Raw genomic sequence first — 16,600 nt, 5'->3', positions numbered from 1 at the left:
CTTTTGAGTCTTGGTTCTCCCGAGGTTTCTTCCTATTCCCCACCATCATAGGGAGTTTTTCCTCGCCACTGTCGCCTTTGGCTTGCTCATTAGGGTTCTGGACCCATAGTATTGTTAACCTTGTAAACCCTGTAAAGCTGCTTTGCGACAACTTGAGTTGTTAAAAGCGCTATACAAATAAACTTTGATTGATTGATTGATTGATATGAGATCAAGTATGGTGGTGGAGGAAATGAGTTAGTGGTGGTGTCTGGTCACGTGAGATCAAGTATGGTGGTGGAGGAAATGAGTTAGTGGTGGTGTCTGGTCACATGAGATCAAGTATGGTGGTGGAGGAAATGAGTTAGTGGTGGTGTCTGGTCACGTGAGATCAAGTATGGTGGTGGAGGAAATGAGTTAGTGGTGGTGTCTGGTCACGTGAGATCAAATATGCAGAGACCTGTGCAGTGCTTCCCACCAGTGAGCACCCCCCCCCCCCCCCCCCCCCAACCCACCCCCCAACGTTTGGCTGGAAGTGTGTGAGTACAGGCAACCTCTCCTGTGCGGTGTGTGAAGGTGTGATTGAGCACAACCCCCCATGACTCAAGCCCACGGGTTTACTTTAGCAGCACAAAGGAGGTCATTCATAATGCAGACTCTCCAAGTGCTGCTCAGAAAGTGGTCGCAGAGGCCAACAGCTTCAGTGGCAGATGGTTTGGATCACACTCTACAAGAAGCCTAAACGCAACTAGGAGCGGACTGACCCGATCGGCAAAACGCAGGCGTTAGACCATGGAGATGGACGGGGCTTTAGGCTTGCACAGTGCAGAGTGGCTCAGCAGGAGATGGCTAACCGTGCTGACCAGAGATTCACAAGCCGAGCTCTTCTTCCTGATCAGGGGTGACCTCTCTGTTGGGCTTTCTTGTGATCTTGAGGCGGGGCTAGGGGCATGGTGGGCGGGGCTAGGGGCATGGTGGGCGGGGCTAGGGGCATGGTGGGCGGGGCTAGGGGCGAGGGAGTAGAGTTTACCTCGCAGGTCTTTCCGCAGCTTCAGTAGGTCTTTAGTAAAATCCTCAAACTTCATCTGAGATGCCTGGAACAAGTCCTGGGGCTCTGGGAGAGGATACACACAGGTCTCTCGCCCAGCATCCTGTAACACACACACACACACACACACACCTCTTCATAAGTAAAACCCATAGATAATACAGGCTCAAGTGATTTTGTAACAAAGTAACCCTGTCCCTTGAGATGTTCCTGATCCGTGCCTCTCTGTGAGGGGAGAGGGCAGTGTGCACTCACTCTTAAGTGATGGGTAGAGGTGGTGGTCACTTGTGTTCTTATAGCCTACAGGCCATGATACCACTAGCACCATTACACACAACCACACACTGACAAGCACATGTGCACGCATGCATCCACCCACTTACACATGCACCCACAGAGCACAGATTAAATGAAACTCATCCTCTTTTCCTGTGTGTGATTCTGGCTATTAAATGCAAATCACTAAGTGTTTCCAAAACCATTCCCAAATAACTCCACATGAAAACTACAGAATGTGTGTGTGCGCACACACGCAAGGGATTAAGGAAAAGTCCTGAACACCAACCACACTAGAAAACTAATCACACAGCTGTAAATGCATCAAAATTAACTCTCCACAGCCCGTCTCTGGGAAATGTGAGGTGAAGAAAGTGCTGGTGCGTACTTCATCAAAGTGTCGCAGGTAGTACGCAACAATGTAAGACAGAAGACTTCTGGTGTTGTCCTGTAAAGGAAGAAGAAAAGATGACTGTATTACAACTCCACAGCTATGTAATATGGAACTGCTCCTCGAGTGCGAGACGGTGTGTGTGCGCGCGTGTGTGTGTGTGTGTGAGAAGATACACGTGTGTGCAGGCAAGACTCACGCTGCTTTTAACATCCTTGAGTTTGGGCAGGATGTCGAGAGCAAACCCGTCCGCCTGGCCCCGGGTCCGATTACCTCCGTTCATGAAGTTCCCAAAAGCCAGAACGAGGCTGAGGATCTGCATGACTCCAGAACCGCCCTGCAGAGTCTGAACGAAAAACAAGCTCTGCGGAAGCTGCTCACAGAGTAGAGGGGACAGTCCGGTAAGGCGTGGGACTACAGATACACTGTGAAGCTCGAGGTTTATCCCTTTTATACTTGTACTCCATAAAGCTCTATATCAGAGTCCTCTCTACGAGTCAAAGATAAGGTTTTCCCCTCTGTGAGGTCCCACACAGGACATTGTGATGTGCCCACAGTGATTATTAGTGTAGGTACACAGTTAGCACCCTATCCTGGTGGTTCTTTAACATTCATAGTTTATAAACCAACAATTCAGAAGTTCAGGTACCTTCATCAGGGTCAGCACGACTGCAAACACTTTATTCCTTTACATGTGAATGTGACTTGTATCCAGCACTGCAGTGAAGCATGCGTGTGTTTACTTCATCTGTGTGACCCTTCACCCCAGCTGTGTGAACAGCACACATACCTTACAGACTTTCTGCAGGATGTCCAGCTTACGGAGGATGGAAGAGATGCATTCTGAAAATGTGGACTGGAACAGGATACAAAACACCCTTCCTGAGAAGCTGGGAATCTGGGAGAGTTGAAAGAGAAATCTGCCAAGACAGGAAGTGCGACACAGTCAGGAGATGCAGCCTCCACTACTGGCACAGCGTGTCAGTACTCAGCATGTCAGTACCCAGCGCGTAATTCAACAAGCACATTCTGCATAATTATCAATATTTCAGCTGCAAAACTCCAATTGAAATGTACTGGATTCCTAAAGTGGAGTCGCAGAGTTGTATAATCCAGGTTCAGAAAGTAAAAGTCCTCACCAGGATTTTGCTCAGGCTTCCTGGATTGTGTTGATTCCACCAATTTTACCTGGATTGCACTAATTAGAAAATCTAGCAAGCTTGAGCAAAATCCTGGTTAGGACTTTTACTTTCTGAACCTGGATTATACACCTCTGTGCAGTCCTCAGTATAAGATTGATGAGAGCGTGTGAGAGCGCCCCCTGTCGGTCCTAATGGGTTCTTACTGTTCAGGTTTGTCCAGAGGCTTCACCCCCTCCTTGTCCTTAGAGGACTTCATGTGCTTGTCGATTTTCTCCACCTCATCTGGCTGGGCTCTCTGTAACAGGAGTGGAGGAACTGGGATCTCTCAGCAGCACACACATGCTCCTTTCATACATCTACATCACGGATACAAGCATTTTTTTGGACATTGCCAATCATTTATATTTCAGTTTCAAAAACCAAATCCAGGTGTCCACACTGGTGTTGCAGATGCCTGTGGGCAGTGTCTAGGTCAGAGAGATACTCCTAGACACGGCTGCCTTTGGCTCGTTCCTTAAAGGCCTGGACCCAGATTCTCTGTAAAGCTGATTGTGTGACATGTGAAGGATCTATGCCAATACAGTATACTAATATACTGATGTATTAACATACAAATATACCCATGTATTTATATGTAAATATACTGATGAATTAATATGCTAATATAGTGCTGTATTAATATACTAATATGTTGATGTAATAGTATAGCAATACATTGATGTAATAATATACCAATACATTTGCTTTAACCAAATTAAAATGGAGCAAGAAAAAAAAATTCATTATAAATAATACATTTACATGGTGCTTTTCAAAAATCCAAAGACACAATTACAGATTTGAAATACAGGAAACGTAAAAATACAAGAGATATAAAAGAAAAAAACCCTGAAAAAGACAGACAGAACCCTTCAGATTTCCAGGGTTCTTGAGGGAGGTGACTTATTTGGGAGAAAAGTGTGTTTTAAGTTGGATTTAAATATGGAAACAGAAGTGTACTGTCAGACACGTGAGAGGAGAGAGAGCTCCAGGTGTAACAAGTAGATACTAAAAGTGTTCATATAGCTGCACTCCACCAAAACGGCATTAAACAGACATTTCCATCACATGCACATTACCGCCACACCGACATTACAGCGGACCACATAATACAAATTCTAAATCAAACCATGGAAAGACACTAAAATCATCCAACACTGTATTCATGTATACTTGCTCCTCTCTGGTGAAACAGCTGAGGGGTTATATCAGAGGGTACATGCTCCGAGATTAACTACGTCGCCTCAAATTGCGCCAATAAATAAGAACTCAAAAGGACCAATGAGCATGTAGCAAACATAGCTGCATTTCCACATATGAAATGTGCTGTATGTGCACCTCCATGTTTTCACTCACGTCATGATGAAGTTACTACCCAGAACTAGTATGGCTGCCTCCATCACGAGGGCTCCAGAGGTTTAAGAAGCTGCTGCCTACAATAGTGATCTGAGGTGATGTGCTGCTTGGTCCTGGGTGCAGACCGACTTAGCCATACAGGTGAAACAGGTGGGGTGCTCACTAGCTAGGAGTTCCACGGTCTGCAGCTTAGGCTGAAAGATGGAGGGCCCTGCCTCCACCCTACAGCAGCTCAACCAATCACGTTAAGTGGAGCACGCTCCAAAACTCCAGCATATGAGAGCGTCTCCAGACTCCCTGAGAGAAAGTAAACACCTCAGTAAACAAGGCAGACAAATCACATGCACGGCCCGACAATGACGGACACCCGCCAGAGCCTCAACAAACAGCAGCCGTCCTGAAAGGTGATCAAAGTGGGTTGGGCAGACGGGGTGTGTGTGTGTGTGTGGGGGGGGGTGTTTAGAGGCACAGAGAGAGGGTAACAAGATCCTGTGTGAATGTGTGCACATATGCAAGTGTGCTTTTTTCTCAGTGTTCAAGGTGCGTGGTGTGTGCACATACGTGCACGTGTGCTAGAGGTGGCTGTGTGAATGTGACTGCAAACTCTGGAACGCCACTCCAGCGCATTAAGCTGAATCACAGCCACACAGGATCCAGTGCCCCCCACTGCACACACTCCCCACACCACAAACCCCCCCACCCCAAACGCCGGCATTCACCTCACCCACCATCTGTCCACAAGGGCACGTAGCCCCCCCCCCCCCCAACCCCCCCCCCCCCCCCCCCGCCCCCATGCCTGCTCTTAATGGGAAGCAGCCCCTCGCACTTGAAAGCCTGTGCTTTAAAATGGAAACTCCACTGCAGATATCAAAGACAATATACAGACTGGAGGGAGTGTGCTGGGCTGGAGACGGTGCAGACCAGCCGTGACACACGTGCTCATAAACGGGTGAAAAACCCCAACACAAAAGATCATTAGCTGCATTAAAGCCAATTGGCCTTTTCCATACATCTTACCCTGTATTTGTTATCTATCTTCTCTTCTCCCGTCAAACAAGCATGTCTGGTTTCAATAACTGCTGGTCAAGCCTCCCAGACACAAACACCTGACTGATTCCTTATGAAGTCACATTAATTGTAAAGATTCCAGTTAGAGAGATAAAGGGAGAGTTTGTGAAAGACACAGCATCTAATTCAGAACATCCAAACACGGGCCATTCCGTACAGAAGTACCCTCCGCACTAGTATATATATACTAGATAATGGGAGGAAATAGAGTGTGTAAGAGCTTTAAGCTTCTGGAAATATGCAACACAGCCTTAGAGAACAGCCATGCAATGCACACCCGTCTCCAAAAACGTCAAAGGTGAAGGACAGACGATCCTCTGTGCACTGTCCTTATACATGTCCTGAAAAAGGTGGCGACATCTCGTTAGTGCATCTGTTTTAGAGCAGACTGTGAGGAACAGGACGGGGTGCTTTACTCATCTGACGTTTCACAGGATCCTGCATCTCCACCCAAACACCTGCTGTTCTCCCCCCTCTCCTCAGTAATGAGGCTGATGTGAAGCCCACACTCGGGTCTAAAGAACTTGGCAATGATTGGAGAAGAGGAAGGACTAGAACAGCACTACTGGAGACAGTCCCAGCTCCCCCAACAAACCAACAATTATAATCAAACCAAAAACATATTAATAAGAATGAGTGGACAACATGTGGGTAAAGGGTCTCGCGTGAAACAAAAAAAAAATAGGCTGTATGACTTCTGAAGTTACATAATACGAGAAATGACAAACAACCACGTCTACAGAGAAGCATGGCACAAATCATTAGATTTGAAGAAGACAATGACTACTCAAAGAAAAGGAAGCTGTTTTTGTTAAATAAATGATTAGTAATCACTGAAACTAGTTGTTGAAATACAGCTCACCAATGAAGACAAAAAAAAAAGCACCACAAAGGCAGAGGACAGCAGTAAAAGCTAGTGCACAGAGGATCTTACGTTCTCATAGAGGGCCTGCAAGGTCTCCAGATCCACCACGGTGTTGTCCAGATTCAGGATGGCTGAGGAACAGAACACAGACAAGACAAACTCTGATGACACAGGAAGTAAACGAAGAGCTGCTAGCAGATTAGCGGCCAACACATTTATGAACTTGTCAGTTTCCATGCACACATGACCAAAAAGCCACGTTTACTGTTAGACTCCCATCAAATGAATTTATTTACAAGTAAATAACTAAATAAGCACATTAAATCAGCTTAAAGACCAACACTGAAGCAATAAATGGTGTTTTTCATTAAATGTTTACAGTCCCAGTGGTGTGCTGCTTATAACAGCACTCTTCATTATGTGCCATTATTAAGTCATCAGCCATCATCATGTCCCACACTGTCGTCCTAACAAATATTGGACAAATATTAACATGTCTACAGAAATCGGTAGCCAAAAATCTTACCACCACATCACCCCCCCCCCCCCCCCCCCCCACCCCACACACACAGAAGGGAGGACTGGTTCAAACTCAAGCACCATCTCCAGACCACACCCCCCATGGCATGGGGTCACATCCACGAGTGCACAGAGCTCAGCTTAGGGGTTTTTGTTTGGGCATATCTCACGTTCCACTGGATTCAGTGCCACCCACAGCACAGGAGGCCCTGCTGTGGCCCCCAGAGACCTCACCTCCCTGCAGGACCTTGTTAAACAGCTTAATGCATTCTTAGGTGTCTGGGGGTAATTAACTGCATTTGGCTTCAACACCAGCCTTAGAGGTCAGGGTATCGATCGGTCGGGTAAGAGAGTGAACACGCTGATCTGTGCACTGTCAGGTTAGAGAGTGAACACGCTGATCTGTGCACCGTCAGGTTAGAGAGTGAACACACTGATCTGTGCACTGCCGCCTGTGTGTCTCTACATTCAAGATCTGGCGCCCCAAACTGTAATCCTTTAAAAGTAAATGTTTGAACACAAACAGGGCTAGAGCTGAGGACTGTTTAATCTGAGATATAGTGTTACATTCAAGCATGCACCGTCATTCTCCCACACACACACACACACACACACACACACACACACACACACACACACTAACTCCAAACATTTGTGCTGGAGACATTGTTTAAATTTAAAGTGTTTGAGAAGATTGCTAACCAAGTCTATAAGAACAAAATAAATACATACTTAGTGCCACTTTCACGCTTAATTGAATCAAAGCTTCAACTGCATAAAAAAAAAACTAAATGGAAAAAATTGAATGGAAAATTGCAACTTCTTTCATCCTGAGAAGTGAAAATAAACTGGACTGTAAGAAGTACATGACGAGCGTTTGGCGGATGAATCTGACTTTAGTGAATTTGTTTGTGAACATAATGCCCTAAACTCTGACACACAAGAAGAAAACCCTGCATCTTTCTTCTCTGTTGTCCAGCCAAAGTTAAACACAAGAGGTGATGGGGCTGAAGCCATCGATTATGGTTGGGGTTCAACATAATCCCTGGGGATTAGACTAGAAGGGAGAGCGCGGCTCTCCAAACATCACACTGAAATCACTACCCCAACGTCTCTGGCTAGGACTCCAGTCCCAAGACCTGCAGCTGCGACACTCAGCAAACCTACTCTCATTCCCCCTTCTCTGAGTTAAAATATCCACTGATATTAAGTGTCGATATTTATAAGAAACCCTGCAGGGTTTTAACGCCGAGCGCACATCTCATCTGTGTGAAAGACCGAGCTAGAATGAGGTTTTCCGGTGTCACACATGCTGGTAGGAAATAGGAGATTCTTTTGAGTGCAATTTAATTCTCCAGTGGCTGAGGGAGTAATCTCTCCGTCTCCATTTACATCATAAAACAGAAGTTACATTTAAAAAGAGTGTCCATAGCAAGTGTGTGTCATATCTCTCACACACTGCAGGAACCTTGGGCATTTCACAGAGGTTTTCATCAGTTGTTTGAGAAACGTGCTGTGGTTCTAGAAGGTGAAACCAGTTTATGAACAAATATGGCAAAATATTAAATCATAATGCAGGCATATAACATCCCATGGGCATATAGTTCAGAGTGTAGACGAGTTCTTTATCCACACACCACATTTCCTCACTTAAGTATTGCCAGAGCAACAACTGGCTATACAGACACGTCAATAGTTTATTAGCATCAAAGTGCCTTGCTATTGGAAATATGTAGTTGTGATAATACACAGGTGTTCAACAAAGTATTCAGTAAGCCTTCTCTTGGTTTCTCCAATGTGCAGTTGATTACATTTCTAGCAAGATCCTTGCTAGATAATTCTGCAGGATTGTCTGAGAGGAGCGGCTGACAGGAACCGAACAACAGAGCTTTAAACCTCTGAGTGATGAGATGTTATGAAGTTCTTACAACTTCTGCATCTTTATCTATAGTACACTGCAATTAGTCCCTGGAAACTTAACATCTACCTAGATTTATGAGAAATGGAGAAAAACAGTTCTGTGGAATTAGCTGCTAATCCATCAGCTGTTTAAGTGAGTTGTTACCTTGCTTTGGAAAACCTACTGGGGACATAGAAAGAATGTACAAACAAGTTATTTGATTCTTTTCTCTTAGTTAATAGACACATTTCTCTCTGTCCTTAGGGGCCAATCCACTGGACAGTATCCTGGTGATGGCAAAGGCTGATCAGATGTGAATGAATTGCATATGGGATAGCACTCTCAGACTGGCTGGCTGGACTCAGGGGAGACACGTTTCTGAGAGCTCTGGGCTATGACATTTTACAACGTCCAAATACACATTAAAAAGTGTTAAATCAGACGCTCTAATCAGACATTTCATCAGTTACAACGGCGTTATTCATCTGGCCCTTGGGCTACAGCTATAAACGAGCCAAGGCAATGTTTATTGATGAGGCAGAACGTAATGGACACCATCCCGGTTAATCCGAATAAAGTAAACGTTTCTAAATGAGCTATTTTTAAAGACCGGGGGCTTGGACAAGACAGGACTTCAGTCTCATTGGACTTTTATCAGTTGTTTTTTTTCCTGGAATGGTGCTAACCAATATTTTTCAAATAAAACACACTTGGACAGAAACACAGTTCAGATGAGACCGCAGAGGAGGCTCATACGGCGGCTACAGAGTCCCGTCCTCCTGCAGGACTTCAAAAGCCTGATCGCCACAGTTCACCAAATCAGGCATTAAGGGGAACGTAACAGACCGCAGCACAGTTCTGGGGGTGTCCTAACCCTAAATGCTAACCCCTTACCCAGTGGAGAGAGACTGGAACAGGGGATACAGTACAGAGCCGATGCCAATTTCATTTTGTTGTTCAACCAAATGTGATGAAGTTTCAGAATTTCGTTGTATTATGTACAATGACAATAAATATCTCTACCATACTCCAGGTTGTTGTGCATGCTTAATGGATTGTGTGAGTGTTCAGATTGACTCTAAATTGCGTTGTGTGATTCCCTGCAAACGTTCAGCCCAGTGGAATCTTTGGAAGCAGCACGATTCAAGCAAGTAAAAGTGGAAATGAAACTGACCAGAACTTGTTCAGAAATGTATTACATTTATTAAATGTAAACGATCAGTTTTGGTTCTACAAGTACCATTTAGTGAATGTCTCTATAGTTGGCCATGGGTGCACAGTAACCATGGCACCCACTGAATATAGTTATAGCTGCCCACTGAATGACAAGTGCTATAATACATAAATAAAATGTTTTGTTTGTTGTTTATTAAATCTAATCCATAAACTACACACAAAGATGAAGGCCTGCAGTGGTGTTTACAATCTCATCATCCCCCGTAAACGTAGGACCATAAAAACCAAATCAAAACGTTACCATCACTTGAGAATACAAAACTTTCTTGCTGCCACTCGTTTGAAAGTGGAGTCTCCTGAACAAATAATCAAACCTATTTAAATATATTTTTTCACACTTCCCTGAATCCTGTTTAAACCCATTCTACACACAATTCATGTTTTAATCAAATCCCCTAGTGATGGTCGTATACCATTTGTTTCTAACTGGTACAGTTCTGGAAAAGACCAGTGCAGCAGCTAGTGGGCCACAGACACAAAGAACGTCTAGAGGGGAAATGACATCACACCGGGGGGGGGGGGGGGGGGGGGGGGGGGGTGTAATTGTAGTGTGAATATCTGGCAACCAGAATAATAGAAAGACATCAAAAGAGGAGGGAGAGAGAGAGAGAGAGAGAGAGAGAGAGAGAGAGAGAGAGAGAGAGAGAGAGAGAGAGAGAGAGAGAGAGAAAAAATTCCTCAGACATATCAGACTGGATGTCTAACAAAGGAATCGTATGATTACACAGAGTTGAGTCCATATGAAACAACCCAGACCATGTGGATGAGTTAGGAAATGTATAAACACATTGATTGGATGAAAATTAAGTACAAATTCTCCTGGCAACAGTATAAAATATACAACATTTCTTGCTAGGAGATGTGTGTGTGTGTACAAAAAAAAAAAAAACACACTGCAGAGATACAGAAAACACCAGTACTTGTGCACAGTATCTGAAATCATCTGGTAGGATGCTTCAAAGCCAAGCTCCTTCTCTGCAGTCTGACCTCTGTGTTGTGACCTCTGCGTTCAGGGCGCCTCATCCTGGAAGCAGCACTGTGTTGAGACTCACCCGGCACTAACTCAGCTCTTTCCTAAACACCACTGACACTTCCCCCATGATCTCTCAACTGTGGCCAATCAGAACAACTCATCGAAAACACAGTCAGTTCAAAGCTCTAATTAAAGGAAGCAAGGAGCACTCCAACACCGAAGATGGAGTCAGTTTTTCAGTTAACTGATTAAGCACAAGCCCAAGATTGCAAAAACACTCGTTATTTGCAAGTAGTGATTAATCAAGCAAGACCAACACTTTTTAACCGTGTAATAAACATGTTTTTAACTAACAGTCTAAGGAAGTTTAAAAACTGGACTAAAGTGTGTTTAATGAAGGTGTGAGTAGCTCAGCTAGTCATCTGCTGCAGGCTCCAAAGCCCTTCCTGCTGCACGGTCAGGACGATTGTTGCCATGGCAGCAGATGTGCAGCGTTCATCTAGTTTTTGTTCATGTTTATTTGGAAAGCTTCAAACGTTTCCAAATATTTGCAGGGAGAGTCGAATATCGCTTTCACATTTTTGTCTTCACAACTCTGAGAGGAGAACTTTCACCCGTCCTAAACACGGAGAAGATCCTTGTCCCCAACATTCACTCAGACGCGCAAAAGTCACCAAATGTTTTCACAAGACTTCGATAAAGACCTTAAAAATGTCTAGTACATTTTAAAAAGCAGGTCACAATGTTGTGATGGTCAGGTGCTCATCAGTGGGAGCAGTATGGTAGAAGTTAAGCAAGGCTTTGCTTTCATGCGTTTAATGGAGATTTTAAGTATGGTGTTGTAGGGGAAGGTATTTCCAGTATTAAAACATGCACTTCCCAACATGAAAGGTATCCAATAATGTTCTCCTCAACTTCAACAGAAACATGCAGCAAACCGCAAATATTCATCAACCCCCAACGAGATGTAAGTGGATGCCTGCACATTACTGAACGTGCCCAGCCAAGAGCCACTTAACCCCAGCAGCTATGACAATCCTTCTGGGGAAAGGTGAGGAGCTGAGTCCATATGGAGATGGACGACAGGCTAGCCACAGCTAACCCCAACCCTAATCTCCTTTTAGCAGTCAGTAGGGATTTGGTGTTGAAATACAAGTTATGAGGGAATGCATCAAGAATGAAATGGAGAGGCAATATAGTCACAGTGATGTCAAAGACAGAACATGTTGAGCCTCGATGCAGGGTTTGGGGGGGGGGTGTCATGGTGAAAAATACATATACAAACAAAAAACATTAGTTTGTTTTCTTTGCTGTCCTTAGTGTCAAGTTAACATCTTTTAGCCCAGAGAGCAATTTATTACTTAACAGCCATCATGTATTCAAGCTTGTTTGTAAGCAAAAGATGTCAGGGTTACCTGCACTTGGTGTACAACTAGAATATCCGTCACACATTTGGTATTGAATCCAATTATGCTTATTCTCCATTTAGTGTCCTCTGTGTGTGTGTGTGTGTGTACTCACCATGTTGGATGTCCTTCATGTCAAGATGGAGGCTGGACATGAGAATCCCCACAGCCTGAGACCGTTTGTTATTTAGCAGCTTCACCACCTATCACACACACACACACACACACACACACACGTCAGGTACAAATTAATACAACCGCACCTCCGTGCTGAGTCCCTGTTGGGAGAGGGCGTGTGAATCCAAGCGTGTGTGTTCTGTCCCTCATCCACCTGCTGCTCTACCTCACTGGGAGCAGATCTGACTGAGGAAACAACCACCAATGAACAGACTGAATGAAATGTGTCGAGTGCTCTAGGAGCGATCTAGACGGAGGATAGGAGAGCAAAATAATAATACATCATTTAAAAAGCTAATTTTACTCCATCTAAAACAGACAGAGGAAAGTTGATGCTAAGACAGCATTTTGGTTCTCATATTTGAAGTCACAAAAGGGTACAATGAGAAAAAACTAAAATAACTATTAGGTATTAGGTGTGTGTTGTGGATTCTTCAAGATGTGATGACCAGGTTCCTTTGGTGCGCATTCTACCTCATCCCCACGGGGCCCAGACACATTCAGACCAGGTGACCGGGGAGGACACTGCAGTGCCCAGGCCAGCGCCTCAGGCTCACACAACTACAGTGGGGAAAATAAGTATTTAGTCAGTCACCAATTGTGCAAGTTCTCCCACTTAAAAAGATGAGAGAGGCCTGTAATTGACATCATAGGTAGACCTCAACTATGAGAGACAAAATGTGAAAAAGAAATTGAGAAAATCTTTTTGTCTGACTTTTAAAGAATTTATTTGCAAATAATGGTGGAAAATAAGTATTTGGTCAATAACAAAAGTTCCTCTCAACACTTTGTTGTACATCCTCTGTTGGCAATGACAGAGGTCAAACGTTTTCTGTAAGTCTTCACAAGGTTGGCACACACTGTTGCTGGTATGTTGGCCCATTCCTCCATGCAGATCTCCTCATGTTTCATCTTCATTGCAATTGCTGATGGAAGGAGGTTTGCACCCAAAATCTCACAATACATGGCCCCATTCGTTCTTTCATGTACACGGACCAGTTGTCCTGGTCCCTTTGCAGAGAAACAGCCCCAAAGCATGATGTTGCCACCCCCATGCTTGACAGTTGGTATGGTGTTCTTTGTATGCAACTCAGCATTCACTGTCCTCCAAACACGACGAGTTGTGTTTTTACCAAATAGTTCTACTTTGGTTTCATCTGACCATATGACATTCTCCCAATACTCTTCTGGAACATCCAAATGCTCTCTAGCAAACTTCAGACGTGCCTGGATATGGACTGGCTTAAGCAGGGGGACACGTCTGGCACTGCAAGATCTGAGTCCCTGGCGTCGTAGTGTGTTGCTGATGGTAGCCTTTGTAACGTTGGTCCCAGCTTTCTGCAGGTCATTCACTAGATCCCCCCTTGTGGTTCTGGGGTTTTTCCTCACTGTTCTTGTGATCATTTTGACCCCACGGGCTGAGATCTTGCGTGGAGCCCCAGATCGAGGGAGATTAGTAGTGGTCTTGTAGGTCTTCCATTTTCTGATTATTGCTCCCACAGTAGATTTCTTCACACTAAGCTGCTTGCCTATTGCTGATTCAGTCTTCCCAGCCTGGTGCAGGTCTACAATTCGGTTTCTGGTGTCCTCCGACAGCTCTTTCGTCTTCACCATAGTGGAGTTTGGAGTGTGACTGTTTGAGGTTGTGGGCAGGTGTCTTTTATACTGTTAACGACTTCAAACAGGTGCCATTAATACAGGTAATGAGTGGGGGAAAGAGGAGCCTCTTAAAAAAGAAGTTACAGGTCTGTGACAGCCAGAAATCTTGCTTGTTTGTAATACTTATTTTCCACCATTATTTGCAAATAAATTCTTTAAAAGTCAGACAAAATGATTCTCAAATTATTTTCACGTTTTGTCTCTCATAGTTGACGTCTACCTATGATGTCAATTACAGTCCTCTCATCTTTTTAAGTGGGAGAACTTGCACAATTGGTGACTGACTAAATACTTATTTTCCCCACTGTAGTTTGGCTGGTGTTTTGGGAAAAGGTACATTATTGTGCTGACAGTGGAAAAGACACAATGGGAAGATCTGTACATAGCAGGGTGCACGAGGACAAAACACAGCATTCAGCAACATTCGTACAGGCTGTGGCATTAAGTAATAGATTCGTCAAGTCTGGCTGCATATCTCCAGAGTGCAAGCCCAGAGTGCTCTTGGTTGGTGGGAGTGGAGCTCGCTGTGGTGGACGCTGCTGTAGTGCGTCCAACTCAAGGTGAATATGGACATGGAGCATGTTTCAAGATGCTGTTCTGCTCAATGACCAAGAAGCAAATCATGGTCATCCTGTACCAGTCTGGCCACTCTCCTCTGACCTCGCCCAGTTACGAGGCGTTTCGGCCAACAAAACTGCAACTTACTGGGCACGTTTTGTTTGTCGCACCATTCTGGGAAATTCCAGGATCTGTTGTTCAGCAGATTCAGAAACACTCAAACCAGCTGGTCACACACCAGTCTCATTCAGACACCTCCTCCCCACCCACAACCCCATTGGCATAATTGCATGCAATGCTGCCTGATTGGATAACTACATGACTGAGAGGGTGTACAGGTCTGACCCCGACACACACGTGAGAGGTCCTGATTGTGCGGGACTTTGTCCTGCTCTACATTTCTCTTGTACTTTTGCTCCTTTCTAAATTCTGCTCGTTTGCACTCATAAAACTTCCTTTCATTTCCTCTCCTCCCCCGTTTCCATCCCTTCATTTGTGTGTCATTAGATGATGACCAGTGCGTCCACTGCGGGGCTCCTCAATAATCACGGCTTGGTTGACACACCTAAGATTTGGCACTAATCTCAACTAAATCATGACGATTTGTTGGGGTTAAACTTAATTGAAAGGTGAAAATGAGGACAACTGGTGCAATTCATTAAAATTAATTTACATTACATGCTGGTCAGCAGGAGATTACGTTGCATTAAAAAGTGTAAATTAAAAGCACATTTACCAAGGCACACTATAAAAAAAAAAACTGCAATCTCTTAAAACATAAGCATCCTCAAATAAGCAGTGAAACGGGCAGTGCAGCTTTGATTACACACAGTGACTGGACCTTCTCACACTCGACTGTGAGGTCCACAGACTCCCTCAGAGTTCCACTGGTTCCTGCTTGACCCCTGCTGCTCCCATGGCAACCAATTCCCACCAATTACAGGGATGTGGAATATTATGACTGACACAGTGAGAGGGGGGAGAAACCTCGGAGTAGGATTAGAAATTAATAGCATCTATTTAGCCATCAGCCAGAGGCAATGACACACACACACACACTTGATTAAATAATTGCAGTGGATGGTTTTTTGGTCTCGGTAGGGAGTGAGCAAGCTAAAATAAATGCGGGAGAGCGAGGGAGACAGAGCGGGTCAGGTCCCTGCTCTACTGCTGAGGTCATCTGAACAAAGCTGGATTCAGACTGCATGAGTGGATGTGTGTCTGTGCTGGATACAACAGCAAGGTCAGCACTCGACATGGATTCTGCCAGCCAGACCCCCCCCCCACACACACACACACACCCCCCTAGCCTGTTTGAGGCAACAGGCATGCACACACGTGCATTAAAATAAGTCCAGTAAACATCCCAGTGTCATCACCTCGCCACTTAGCAGCCACAACACTCTGCCTTGTCAAATGCTACAGGCCACTTTTATGAAACAACCATGATACTGCTCACATGAAAATCTCTCTCTCCCTCTCTCCTTGTTGTAAAAGATTCCTCAAACAATACAATAAAAGTATAACAAAATACCCTTCGCTAAATTAATAAGACCCATGGCATGTCAATATACAGGAGGCAGAAGCACCCTAGCCCCCAGGTAAACTACAACCAGATTAACCCAATTTGAATTTAAAAATCCAACAGTTTTGGATGTGAAAACATTTAATCTCAACACGTCGATCAGGACAGAACTGCTCGGTTCCACATGCTGAAATGTTCCTTGAAAACACACTGAAAAGCATAGGAACAAGAGGAAAAACTGCACAGAAAACTCTTCAAAACAAGCGTGACTAAATGGAAGATCTTCTTACATGGCAGTTTAGTATTTATTAGTGTGGAAAAGTCTGACGATTTCACTGCACTTTAATGATTCTTAATGTTTTTTCCCTTTTCCTAGAGCTCATTATGAGTGTCTGCTGTTTAGTGTACTCGGCTGCCAAGACGCAACCACAAAATGTTGAACAACGAGAGAGGGAGGGAGGGAGAGGGAATATCTAATCCACT

The 16,600-nt window shown here is 44.5% G+C and overlaps 1 protein-coding gene across 1 annotated transcript in view; it reads right to left on the bottom strand.

Moving 5' to 3' along the window:
- The window catches only part of fmn2b (formin 2b), a 55,732-nt gene that overhangs the window by 12,875 nt on the left and 26,257 nt on the right, over nt 1–16,600 (bottom strand). The window contains 7 exon segments of the mRNA XM_077000584.1: nt 1,010–1,130; nt 1,692–1,751; nt 1,894–2,040; nt 2,485–2,614; nt 3,040–3,131; nt 6,234–6,295; nt 12,314–12,401. Of these exon segments, the coding sequence (XP_076856699.1) occupies nt 1,010–1,130; nt 1,692–1,751; nt 1,894–2,040; nt 2,485–2,614; nt 3,040–3,131; nt 6,234–6,295; nt 12,314–12,401 (700 nt within the window).

This window comes from Brachyhypopomus gauderio, chromosome 3 (genome assembly GCF_052324685.1).
Source record: "Brachyhypopomus gauderio isolate BG-103 chromosome 3, BGAUD_0.2, whole genome shotgun sequence".
NCBI classification, from domain to species: Eukaryota; Metazoa; Chordata; class Actinopteri; order Gymnotiformes; family Hypopomidae; genus Brachyhypopomus; species Brachyhypopomus gauderio.
The sequence above is the reverse complement of the archived record's forward strand: the minus strand, read 5'-3'. Positions and strand labels throughout refer to the sequence as shown.